The following is a 13,000-nucleotide window of genomic DNA, read 5'->3' as shown; positions in this document are numbered from 1 at the left end:
AAAGTTTTTAGTGGATCGTCACTTATCTTATGGAAAAACATGATGCAAATTAGGGCATAGTCAGATCAGCACATTGGTATAACCAGCTGTAATTAGCAGCCCAGATCAGGTTTTTAAATTCCAGTTATTGCAGAAAGAGTTCATACTGGTGTTATGTTTATCCTCATAGTTCGGGGCAAAAAGGGATCTTCAGGATCACACAGTCTAGCCTCTTTTGAGACAATGATGAAAGCTCACACGTAGTAAATTCATGAAACAAGTTCACAATGCTTACTTCATCTTGAGAGCACATTTCTGATGAGCAGTCCTAGCTCAAAGGAATCACAACTCTTAAAATATCCTCACTATGTTCCACTTGAAATTGTTTGCTGATTAATGATCATGACAAAAACAAACTACAACAGACACAGACACAAACTCTCCACCCCCAATGGTTTTACTACTTGTTTCCCACTAGTCTTGAGTTTCCAAACATTGGTTATCACTTATGGTAGGAATAAGTAACCACATGTTCAGAAAGACTCTCTTCTAAATAATGTGCATACTGAGATTTCACAGAAAAGACCTCTCAGATCATCAAGTCAAACTTATCACCTAACATCACCATGTCAACAGACCATGGCACTCAGTGTCACATCCAGTCTTTCTTTAAGCACCTCCAGGGATAGTGACTTCACCACCTCCCTGGGCAGCCTTTTCCAATGCCCAGTCACCCTTTCTGTGAAGAATTTCTTCCTAATGTCCAGCCTAATCCTCCTCTGGCACAGCTTAAGCCTATGTCCTCTTGTCCTGACACTAGTTGCCTGGGAGGAGAGGCCAACCCCCACCTGGCCACAGCCTCCTTTCAGATGGTTGTAGAGAATGAGAAGGTCCCCTCTGAGCCTCTTCCTCTCCAGACTGAACAATCCCAGCTCCCTCAGCCACTCCTCACAGCACATGCACTCCAGACCCTTCATCAGCTTCACTGCCCTCCTCTGGACACACTCCAGAACCTCAAGGTCTTTCTCAACCTAGAGAGTCCAGAACTGGACACAGTACTCAAGGTGCAGCCAATATCGTTGGATTCAACCCATTGATCCGGCCTGTCCAGGTCCCTCCACAGAGCCCTCCTACCCTCCAGCAGACCAACACTCCCCCCATCCCGGTGTTATCAAAGCTTTTCTCCCATAAATCCAGCAGTGAATCACATATTTACCAGCTCTTCTATTTTTCCTGTAGCCCTTCCATGAACACTTTTGAGTTTAACAGCATGCTTTTTAGCCTGGTCTCCTGAAGATAGAGGCTAAAGAGAAAATGCTTTCTGTCTATACTTGTCAATCAATCTCCTGCTGACATTTCTTTTTTTTAATCAGTTAGCATCTTCCACAAAATTTGAATAAGTGGTAGAGATTTCAAAAGATACTCCAGTTCTACAAATTTCACTAAACTCAATGGCTATGCAGAGAAGAAAGCAGCCCTGGATGTCCCTAGGGAAGAAAGGGCTGCAGACAGCAGTTCTCAGCAGCTTCTGACTGAAGAGCACATAAATAGAGTCTTCTGTCACACTCAGCCACCTTTTACAAACATGATGTTTGGGCTGGCAGGGCATAAAACCGGACAATACAGCAGTGACTGTCAAATAACTAAAAGCGTAAAACCATACACGGCAAGTTTATCTGCAGTTGTACACAGTCTAGCTGAATTGTTGCCTCTGTTTTTGAAGCTTGTATGAAATTATTACAAAACCATTAGCCTGGGAGGAGATCAACAGTAAAGTATGGTAAAATTAATTGCAGACATTACTGCCTCCAAAAGCACAGACTCCTCGACAATTTCTGTGCTTACTGCAGTTTCTTTCAGAGTATTCCCCTTTTCTCTTAGCATTTATGAGAACAAAATGATTAGAGAAACTAGCAACCTACCTTGTAGGACAGAAAGGAGTGAGACAGTGAAAATGACAGGTCTCAAAGTGCCACTAAATAAAAAATATGGATTAAAAGATTTTTAATCTCACTCACAAGTGCTTTTTATGTTACAATTATATAATTGGCAAAATAGGTTAATTTTTCCACAATCAGCTCGTACTGAAATTTCAAAAAAAAATGGCATCCAAGTCAAAGGTTTACCCCAAGACAGACAAGTGGGGGACATAGAGTTGATACCAGGTGATTTTAGCACTGTGGATTCTGGAAAGTACTCAGTCATAGCACATAACTAGTTGCCTTCTCAGTACAATAATGTACCCAGAAGCACAAACGTAATTCCAGATGTAGGAGGGCAAGAGATACTTTCTCATTATTTCTACATCCACTGTATGACTTTTTGCAATAACTGCCTCTCAACAAGTCCTTCTGTGAACAACGAAGTTAATGACAAGTGTTTCCTAGGTATTGTGTACCATGTCTCTACTCTCCTTACAACTGAAAAAAAAAAGAAATTATCCAACCTCAACACTTGGGGCCGTGCAACTTGCTCTTTACCCTCCAGCTTCCCCTATTTTTATCCTACCTTGATGTGTGTCTCTAGTTCCATTGTGCTACCTTAATATCATGTTGTCAAGTGTTACTCTTGAAGCAACAGATAAAAAGTTTGCAGAGACAACTGTGATTTGTAATTTGTGCCTCATCACACTGCTCCTTTAAAAACTTCTCCAGCTTTGGTTTTGGATGGTGCCTGCCACAGAAGCTGTAGAAATCCCAAGAGTCATTCAGAAAGAAATAGGGTACAAGTTCACCCTTGTATTATGCTAAATACCATGTACTCCAAAGAACCTTTTGATACAGGTCGTGTTGCAAGACACCTAGCTGGTTTTTCTAGGGTCCTACCCCAAATGCAATTGAACTCCTCCAGCTGATCAGCCTTAAAGGTTATCAGTGAAGTAAAAATTGCAGACATTTGGGGTATTGACAGCCTACTGAAGGTGCTAGCAATTCACAATTCTCAAAATCCAAGCACCTTTTACAATGGATACAACAGGAATGCTCTCTAATGCCCCAGAAGCACCCTAACACTGTGACCTCAAGCACATTTAGAAATTAAATCATTTACTATAAGGATTTATGCTTGACTAATTTGCCTCCATTTATAATCCCAGTCTGTGTCTACTCTGTGTAAAACAGGAAGTACTGTCACATTATTTACACAGCAGCATTTACTGCTGAAACAGAATGGATTAAGACTTACATTTGAGTCTGTAATTACAAACCGAGTTTTATACCTATTCCAGAGTCATGTGATGACTATGCAATCTCAAAATGGTGAGCACTTAAAAACATGTTCTGCTGGAGGAGAGTCTAATTGCAGTTGCTGTTGATTTGGATTACAGATAACATGACACTTGTATCTGATTTGTATAAAGAATTTCATGAACAGAGGAGAAGCACTGAAGAAACACAGAATACAAAAACACAGAAGCATGAAACAAACCTCATTTAGTGGGAAACACAGCAGTAGCAGAAGACAGTATTTATATATATATATCAGAGGTTTAATGGAGAACAATTGAAGCTTGATTTAGGCTACAAAATAGTCAACAGAGGCTACGGTAGGGATGAAGAAGCACAGCAGAGACAGTTTAAACTCAATGTTATGAGAGCTGGGAAGACAGAACCAAAAATTGATGCAGTAAGTTAAAGCCTTATAAAGACACATATCTCTTCCCCTCTGTACTCCCAAAACCCACAGCACTGCAGCACTTCATGATAAAAGTACCAGATACTATGTGATTTAACCTCTGAGCACATTCCCCCCATCAGTTTGTTATGAAACCCATACAAGATTAAAAGCACAATCAAGCTGCAATCCTGCAGGAAAAGGCACAGCTTGATGCAGAGCTTGCTCTCCAGAGAAAGGAGATTGTAACACATTTAATGGATGCATGAGTTTATTCAAAATGAAGCCGTGAAACCACTTTATGCCTTCATTAGCATTCCTTCCCAGGAGCAAACAGAAGTTGAAATTTTTCAAAATACTGTGAGTTCACCTGATTGATGCATACATTAACTAGTTCTTGTAGTAAGCAACACCTTTTTTCCCCAAAATTATGCAGATCATATTTTAGGCAGGAAAATAAGCTTTGTTTGACCCTGAAGTGAGTTCAAAGCTGGCTCCATGTCTCTGCAGTGGAATGGAAACTTCTCTAAAGCAACACAAATATATGTCCTCTACACTGGAAGCAGCAAACCCAAGAGGGCTGGGTGGCTCATGGACCCAGTTTGGATGTAGGCAAACCATCAAGAGCCTGAGACTGAGAACTACTGCCTCACAGAGCAACAAAACATTGCCTCCGTGAAGAAAGACCCCCTGGTTGCTGCTGCCACTTTGGCAGAACACCAGCTCCAATCTGGAAAAGGAAAATACTGTATATGGCACACCACACTCAGAAGAGAGGAGCAAACCCTCCTCTACATCACTGAAAGGAAACTAGACTTCACTATCACCTGTTAAACAAAACCAGACGATTATGAGAGATTAAAGAAATTTCATCAATGAGTCAAAGTGTTTTCTGCATTAAAACTGAATTCAGATCGAACAAACAAACAAACAAACACACCCCTCTCAACAAAACAGCAGAGAAAAGTATTATCTAAAACTTCACTGGTCACTCTGCTTGCACTCCTGCTCTCTGCTGTTAACAGTATTAGAGAGGAGCACAACATAAAGCCAACAAAATTTGGTCTCCAGCATCAATAGGTAAATACAGCCATGCATTTCCAAGCTTCGTCTTTAATCCAAGAGATCCTTTAGACAAATTCTTTACCTATTCCTGCTATTTGATTAAGATAGTTACATACTAGAAAGTAAACTAGCTCCAATGTAAATGAGGAAAGCAGGAAACAAGCTAGTTAGTAAAGGGAAATTTTCAGATGACTCAAAGATGATGCCTATATGTTTACACAAATGCATTTAAGCATATTCCATGATTGAAGGACTAGCTACACTCTTGTAGCTTTTCAAGGTGTCTCCAAAATGCAATCACAGGAGGAAACAGCAAATCTGCACCAGACAAGATGGGATCATGTTTTCCTCGTATGCTTTAGATTAGGATCCAGACTGCTGATCCAAAAGCAGGAGTGGTCATTATCTCAGTCCTTCCAACCAGTCCTGACACATATAACTTTGCCCTTCCTGAGCTGTGACAAAACAAAAAGGCTGAACCTCTGAAATTTTCAAAATGAAGCATCATTTATCTTAACCTTAGAAACATCATAATGCATAAGAGACTTTAAAACAGTTACATAAAGTCAATCTGATTTAGGGCAATGATTGTCAACCAGTGGGCAGCAGTGCCCATGGACAAGGAAATTCAGATCTATAATGTGAGCAATCAGAGAGGAAGGATGGCTAGGGAACCATCACCAAGTCCCAAGATTCCCATCCCTATGCAGAGACCTTCGGCTTTAACCTCACCTGACAAATGAAACCTTCTTCCTTACCTCCCTCTTCCTCTTCAGCAGGCTTTTAAAGCCCACAGATCAGTCACTGTTCTTTCAATAATCCCTGAAATGTTTCTGTTAGGGATGTCATACCTACTTATTGTCTCCTTTCCTGCTTGCTCTTGTAAACTGCCCGTTCAACTTTGTTCCACATGGTCGGAATAAATCCTGTAGAGCCCCCAAGAGAGTTGCACAGTGCTTAATTTGTAAATTAATGCAGAGCAGCCACATCTTCCATACCACAACTACAAAAGCTTCATTTACCAAATAAAATTTCAGCATTGATAATGTATTTGTAGACTTATTAATTGTTTGCTGGAAAACTGTGTTACTACATATACAAGACAGCACTGAAGCACATATGTTGATATTTAGCTATATAGATTTACTGGGTGGGAGAATAAAGGAAGCACAGGGGAGGAGGGGTGAGCTCTCCAAAGCAGATGTTTTCAAGCTTTTTTAAAACTAAGAGAGAAGACATAAGACAACACTTGAAGGAGCAGCTGGGGACACTGAATAAATACAGACATTTAAATGTGACTAATTACATACACATGCTGGAATTCTCAAAGGATGATCAGGGAGCCAGGCTTCCAGCTCACTCTGACTTTCAACAGGAGTTCAGTGGCCTGTTCCTTCAGGCATGCTGCAAGATGTCATCTTGCTAAATACAGAACACTGCCTCTAAATGTTGCCTCTAGTAGCTTAACCACAGCAAAGCCTACAGATTGCTACAAAGCCATCTACAGGAGCCCTCCTCTTCTTTAAATAAATACAAACGCATGTATCTGCTGTTCCTTGCCTGTGTGGCTCTGAGAGATGAGACAAAGTTGTCTGGACAGCCCAGAGGCCTTGAACCCCCTGGGGAACCACCTTTCTGTGCTAAACACAAATATGTTGCTCAAAAACTGCTCTAGCAATGGGGGGGAAAGATTTACAAAGGCCTAGGGATCCTTTCCAAGTACTTCGGTTGTAAAGCAGGCAAAGTTTCTGTATATGGGAAGTGGTGGCTCATAAAAAGAAAAAAATTAGGGAGAAGTACATACCATTGATTTTCAGATCTATTCATGTAATATGGTTAGACACACACTGTTCATGACTTAGTTCAAACACTTCCACCCAGTATGGCTGCAGAAAGAGAATCTTTTCCTGGTCATTTTCCTTCCTCTGCATTACAGAAAAAGAAAACTGCAGTTTCTAGGGGACACCAGATTAAGGCTTGTTTCAGCTTAAAAAGCTTGAGGAGAAAAAAAGTAAAACATAACATTGCTCAAGCAGCTGTCAGAAGCTGTGTGTCAGCACAAAGGGGTATGTATGGACACAAGAAGCCAGATGCATGGGAAAGTCTTGACCACTTCTTTCTATGGTCTATCTTAAAAATGTTCATAAAATTACAGAGAGATTTCTGGCAGGTGACAAACAGGAGATAGCCTTCACTTCACAGCCAGTGGAAGGTGAGGCCAGATATTGATAGCCACAACAACCAGTGGCTGACTGTGCAGAGGGCCAGGAAGGCTGTGGCTGTAAAAAGTGTAGAGGAACACAGTGCAAGATCTTTTGCAAGTGAAAGACAGAAAGGGGAGAAGCCAGACCTACTTTTTTTTTCCCAGCATTCAAGGTGACTCATGACATGGCACAATAGTATTTAGTACAAATGCAGCTACAGGAAGGTACCAAATCACAAAGTCCATGAATGCTGTTTTTTATCTGACACACTTGGGCAAGGCTCTGTGGTCAGCAGGCTGTACGTCTGCTCTCTGTATGGTGTGAGCATACATATCAAGAGCCTGCATCCCAAGTCCTGTAATTGGGACACAGGAGACTTACAAGGGCCAGTCACAAGGACCACCAGGCTTTGCACCAGGTCCCACAGGGGGAGCCCACAAGTAGCAAACTCTTCCCAGAAGGAGCATCCAAAGCAAGAGTTGTGGTTCTTACGGATTATGACAGAAGATGTTGCTGGGGGACACAAGCAGTGTGAGCGTGGTGCCTACATCTGTACCATCAGTGTAACTTTTAAATCCACTAATGCTTCTTCTTTTAATCTCTTTTGCAGGGATTCAGTCCCTGCAGATAGTGTGCTGGAGCAGCTGGCTGAAACTATGGCCTCTGATGAAGCACAACAGCTTAGTGGTTTAAGACTAAATGCAAGTACTGAATGCTTCCTAAGGAGAAGCTATTAGGTAACAGTTTTTCAACTGCATTCTTTGCTTCCTCTTCAGGGGCTAAGGAAGCACACTTGCCTTTTGCATTTTTTAATAATCTACTACTTAATGTTCAAGACCTCAGCACTTAAATATTTTAATTTGCCCTTCCATTCAGATGAATTTTTCCATCCATTCATCCAGCTGACTGTTCACAGCATGCTCCACAGGACTGCAAGTTGGCTCAGCCCCAGCTGCTTTCCAGGCTTTCTGGAATGCAGAGGTGGCAGTAATATGAACAGGCTCAGAGGGCACACTGATAAAGACCTATGGGTAAGCTCATATCTTCTGGAGAGGTAAGGAAGTTTCCTAATTGAGCCCAGTCTCCATTTAGCCTACATACGTGGTCTTTGAAAACAAGCACTACTCCAGGGCTTAAAAAAGAAAAGTGTTTCTAAGGTATTTTTAAACAGCTGCCCTCTGGATGCAGCTTTTGTTCTCCCTGCAAACCTGAACTGTTCAACCAATTAGACAGATGAGGTCATTTGCAGGGTATTGTTTATCTTTGTAGCTAAATGCTTCATTTAAAAGAAAAAAAAAAAAAAAGCTATTTCTTTTAAAACTAAGTCAAAGAAGTTCACAAGACAAGCATTAGATTCATCAGAACAAGTCGGTTTTTAAGATTAAGTGACTCTAGATTCTTGCTCATATTTTTACAGCCTTGTCTTATTTGTTCACTGTAACAGCCACAAGATATTCACAAGAAAATCAGCTATTTTCACAATACTCAATTGGAAGCCACACTTCCCTAAAATACCTAGTGTCTGCTTTTCACTCATGACCTACCTCTAACAAAGGTTCTGCCTCTCCTGCCTTTGCTGCTCTCCTCACTGGCAAACTCCAGCTACACAGACATTAAACTTAATTACCACACTTTATTCTTACACTCTGAAGCACCAGAACCAAGAGATCTATGAACAAACCTAAAAGAGATTTCACATCATGTGGAAAAATGTTAAGAGCTGCAGTTTGCTGTAGACCTTCCTGAAGCAAGCAGTGCAGCATGAAGAAAATGCTGGACTACATTCTGAAGTGCTTTTATTCTCCACAATGTAATCATTCCCTTCTTCCTTCTCACAACTAGGACACATTGCCATGAAAACCTGCATCAATGGAACTACATGCTCTAGAACATTTCTCTTTCCCACTTTTCTTATTTGAACAGCTAAGCTCTACTGTCGCTTGCCACTCAAATAAAATTAAATGTAGAAAGTAGACAAAGCCAGAATGTCCAGGTCAGGTACTGAAGAGAAGGTGGCAACGGGAAAAGACAGTTTCAGCAGACAAAAGCTTGCTTGAGCTCTGATTCTCAAATTTTGTTTCTAAGACACCTAGGCTCATGATTCAGTGGTTAAAACCTCATGATTTTTCTACACATTGCAACTAATACACTGAACAATACCTAGCAAATCATGGTTACAGAATGCTTCACAAACCAATCTAAGGTTTTTTCCTCTGCATTGCAGAAAGTTAATGAAATAGTCTTCAAATCAAGGATATATAAGCAAAAATCTTAGTAAGTATTTAAAAGCTGTCTGGCCAAATGAATAGAAAGAAAAAAAAAAATATCACACTGTAACATAGTCATTGCCTTAGTGCTATTCATGAAGCAAGAAGCTGCACATATTACATATTAAGAAGGACTTTTTCAGAAGCTATTGCTAGCATTTCAGGAAGTTCACTTAAAAATGCATTGGTAATGTTACCAGGTCCCATTTAACTGAAGACAAAACCTTTAGAAAGACAGCTGGCTGTGGTATGACACACACTCTCAGAATAAAACAAACAGAGGCAAACACTTCTGAAGATCCTTCAGTACGCCACCTAACTATTCAAAACAGATGAGAGCAGGAGGGCATTTCAGTTAATCTATGTTTGCAGAGTCACGGACATCACAGGATCTCAACCCACAATTAGGGTTCAAAGGAAATGGACAGAAGGCTCTGTGGCTGCATCACATCTGAGGAGTGCAGTACACACTTTCAGAAAGACCAAAGCAAAAAAAAAAAAAAAACAAAAAACCTCAATGTGGTAATCAGGACAACTGTGCTCCTTTTCCCTCTCTAAGCACACTATCCTCCAGGCTTGCTTCAAGGAGAGTCTAAGCTCAGTAATAAATCCACTGTCCTGTATGTCTCACACACATACACCCTCTCTGACAAAGAAACTGCCTTTTTCCACCTTCTACTTCCCCCTGTCCTGCAAAGCCTTAGGACCAATAGCAATACAAACAACACTTAAACAAAAGATGCCAGTCTAGGACTTGGTAGATAGAGGTTTGAGCTCTGGTTTCTCGGAATGTGTGTGACCATCATCGCTTGGTCATATTCAAACCACACAATGGAAAATGACATAATGAGAGTCCTCAGGTAGCAGCTAGAGGAAGGGTGGGCCCTCCAAGTGGTGCACAGTTTTACTGACATGGCAATTTTTGTTCTCAAAGAGGTACAGCTGTGTTCCAGCAGCACTGTGCCCTGGTTAACAAGTTCACTGGAGCTCAGAGCCTACACAGCAACTTGCAGCAGACTATGCCCCAGTATTCGCCCTGCCTCATCACAGCAGACTGCAGAGAGAAAGGGCTCAAGTGTACCTGCTGCAGAGCTCTGCTGGGACCTGCATGGCCAGAGGGGATATGCACAGGCAGGCAGGACCACTGAGCCCAGCTTATCCTCCTATCAAGAGTGGGCCTACAGTGATAGAGGTCACCATATGGGTCACCAGCATTTGTGATGTAAAGACTACCAGGTCAAAGCCTTAGCTAAGCAGCAACAAAATGATATTAAATACTGGTCTGAATATTGGGCTGGTCAGAACTTTCCTAGCAGAGCATTTATCATATCGACATGACTGCCAAACAGCTAGAACTGTATGATGGCAGCAGTCTGATTTTGACAGCTCTTCTGCCAGAGGACACAAAGCATTCCTCACAGAAGCAAACCAGCTCTGCCACTTGTTCTGAGATAACCTGAAAGGCTTGGTGTGGCAAGAGAGCAGAGGTCTTCCAGACTCCTCCTCAGAGGACAGAGAAATTTTTACTGCCATTTGAGTCCTGTGGCATCTCTGTTTCTACTTGAATGAGACTGAACGGCTGATTCTGAGGTTGCGTTAGTAAGTGATAGCAAACTTTTGTTTTAAGTCAGCTCTGTAACACTCTCTCACCACACAAGTTGTGCTACAAATTTACTTAGCTAGTAAGATCCTTAATGCAAATCAGAAGGACATTAACATTACCCTTTGATGTCTTTTTAGTATTTATGCCATGACTAAATTGGATAAGGGATTTATTAACATTTAAGACTATTAGGGAGAAAATTACATAGATTATGTGGAGAGAAGGAGAAGGGAAAATAAAAACATCTCACACCCCATAAATTCACGAGGATATTTCTGATTAAGAACATTCAATGTTGAAATAAATGTGTTGATTCCTCAAACTATTTTGAAATGAAGCACTGCACACTGTTTGCAATCAGTGTGTTTCTCATAACTTCACAGCTACATTTCAAGTCCTACCGTGTTGCGAGCTTATGGCAGACAACGCCAGTGTCTGTTATGACTTCACTCAGTCTCAGCTCCAGGTGGACCTTCCCCTGAAACACACCAAAAACACCATAGGAAAAGTTAGTTTTATGCATAGGCAGTCACACCATTCCAACTTCAACCAAAGCAAGCCAGTTTGTTCAAGTAATTCCAGAAGTCTGAAGATTAAATAAGAGCTGTATAGCTAAGGTCTTTCAACTGCCAGAGAATCCAGACTAGTAGTCATTCAACTAAATTTGGGTGCACAATTCCCACTATTATGTTATCTCTACATGTTGTACTAATTGAAGGATATGGAGTGTCCATGGTCTGACACAAAAATGTTGTGTTGAAGTTGTAATTAGCATTTTAAATATTAAGCAAGTATCTGCAAGACTAAAGTTAAAAATGGTATCACAGAAGTGTGCTATAAATTAACACCTACATGTTTCAAACATTATAAAAGTAAAATTCATTAAGTAATTTAAATTGTAAGACAAGAACCAATAAAACTATATTAAACAGCTATTTAAAAAAAGCACATAAAAATGTTCAATCATGTTGCTAGCATTCACAGCATCTTACTGTTACAGTCTTCAACTCCTTGCCATCACACAATTTATTAAGACTTGGGCCAAGATATTATCCTTCAATATGCTAAGAAAATAAAGGCAAACACGAATACCAATTGTATTCCCCTGATTAACTCCATTATATTTCAAAATGTGAGTAACCGCTCCCACTGATAAATACTCAGCCTCACTTTTACAGCATGTATAACAGTAAATGCAAAACACATTCTGTTACTGACCAAATCTGACATGCCAGCAAGTGTCCAGCCATCTTCTGCAAATTATCATAGCCAAAAGTGAGCCTTTCATTTTATTTACTCTCCCCTCTACCCTTTGTACTAAAGGATGGTAAAATCCACCCTGCTAATTCTTCACAGCTCTAACATGGTATCACCTTTACCTCAAACCACACAAAATTCTTTGCCATCCCTTTTATAAGATCTTCCAGATTCAACCTTTCTCTTTTTGCACAAGACCAAAACTCTTGCCAGCAACTTTCCTATCTCCTGTGACTAATTACTACAACCTCCTACTTTATGGGGATGTCTGTCCTGGGCAACAGAGGAAGGTGAAGATGAAACCCTGGCCTCAGGTTGCACCTAGCAAGGAGTGCAGCAATAATTAAGGAGCATTGACACACAGAAGTTCAGTCCAAGGTCATTCCCTGGTCATCTCACAATCAAGAGGCACAAACACTGGACTTGGTGCCTGAATACTTGTCCTAAAGATGCCTATGAGGTATTCTGTTTCATACTGCCACAGTCATTCTCTCCCCTTCCTAGCGTATATCCCTTATTCAGTACCACTCTTTCTGCCCTACATTGAATGCACACTTCGTGCTTTCACTCCCCAAACCTTTATCATCTACTTATACCTTCAGTATTCTGACTCAGTAACACTTCTCAGGGCTGGAAGATAGACCCTTAAAATACACGTGGCAGACAATACTGGTGTTCATCCAAAAAACAAGGAAGACAACCTCTCCAATCTGTATAAAGTTGTAGAGGCACCACAGCAGCTCACTGGCATTTTGAACAGGGAAGTACCCAGATGAGTGTGTGAGTTTCAAACAAAGCTTCTGCCATGTGTCATTTGCATAATTTTAAACAAAATAATTAAACCACCACCACCCCAATGCAAAAACCAAACGCTGCATTCAGCTGTCACTCCTGATTTGTGTTTCAGTGACACAGGTATTCTCCTTCACCCTGTCAGTGTGTGCCAAAGTCAGCAGCTGACATTGGCTTCCAAACTGAGCCTGTCATCATACATAAGAGCAGGAGTTCTCTGC

General features: G+C 40.9%; 1 protein-coding gene across 4 annotated transcripts in view; it reads right to left on the bottom strand.

Annotated features, from left to right (window-relative positions):
- The window catches only part of RASA3 (RAS p21 protein activator 3), a 147,221-nt gene that overhangs the window by 46,421 nt on the left and 87,800 nt on the right, over positions 1-13,000 (bottom strand). For all 4 annotated transcript variants that reach the window (XM_066313749.1, XM_066313750.1, XM_066313751.1 and 1 more), the window contains one exon: positions 11,132-11,208. In XM_066313749.1, coding sequence (XP_066169846.1) covers positions 11,132-11,208 — 77 coding nt within the window. The remainder of the gene's footprint in view (positions 1-11,131; positions 11,209-13,000) is intronic.

Source organism: Sylvia atricapilla, chromosome 2 (assembly GCF_009819655.1).
Source record: "Sylvia atricapilla isolate bSylAtr1 chromosome 2, bSylAtr1.pri, whole genome shotgun sequence".
Taxonomy (NCBI): Eukaryota; Metazoa; Chordata; class Aves; order Passeriformes; family Sylviidae; genus Sylvia; species Sylvia atricapilla.
Note: the sequence above shows the minus strand (reverse complement) of the source record. Positions and strands in the feature narration are given on the sequence as shown.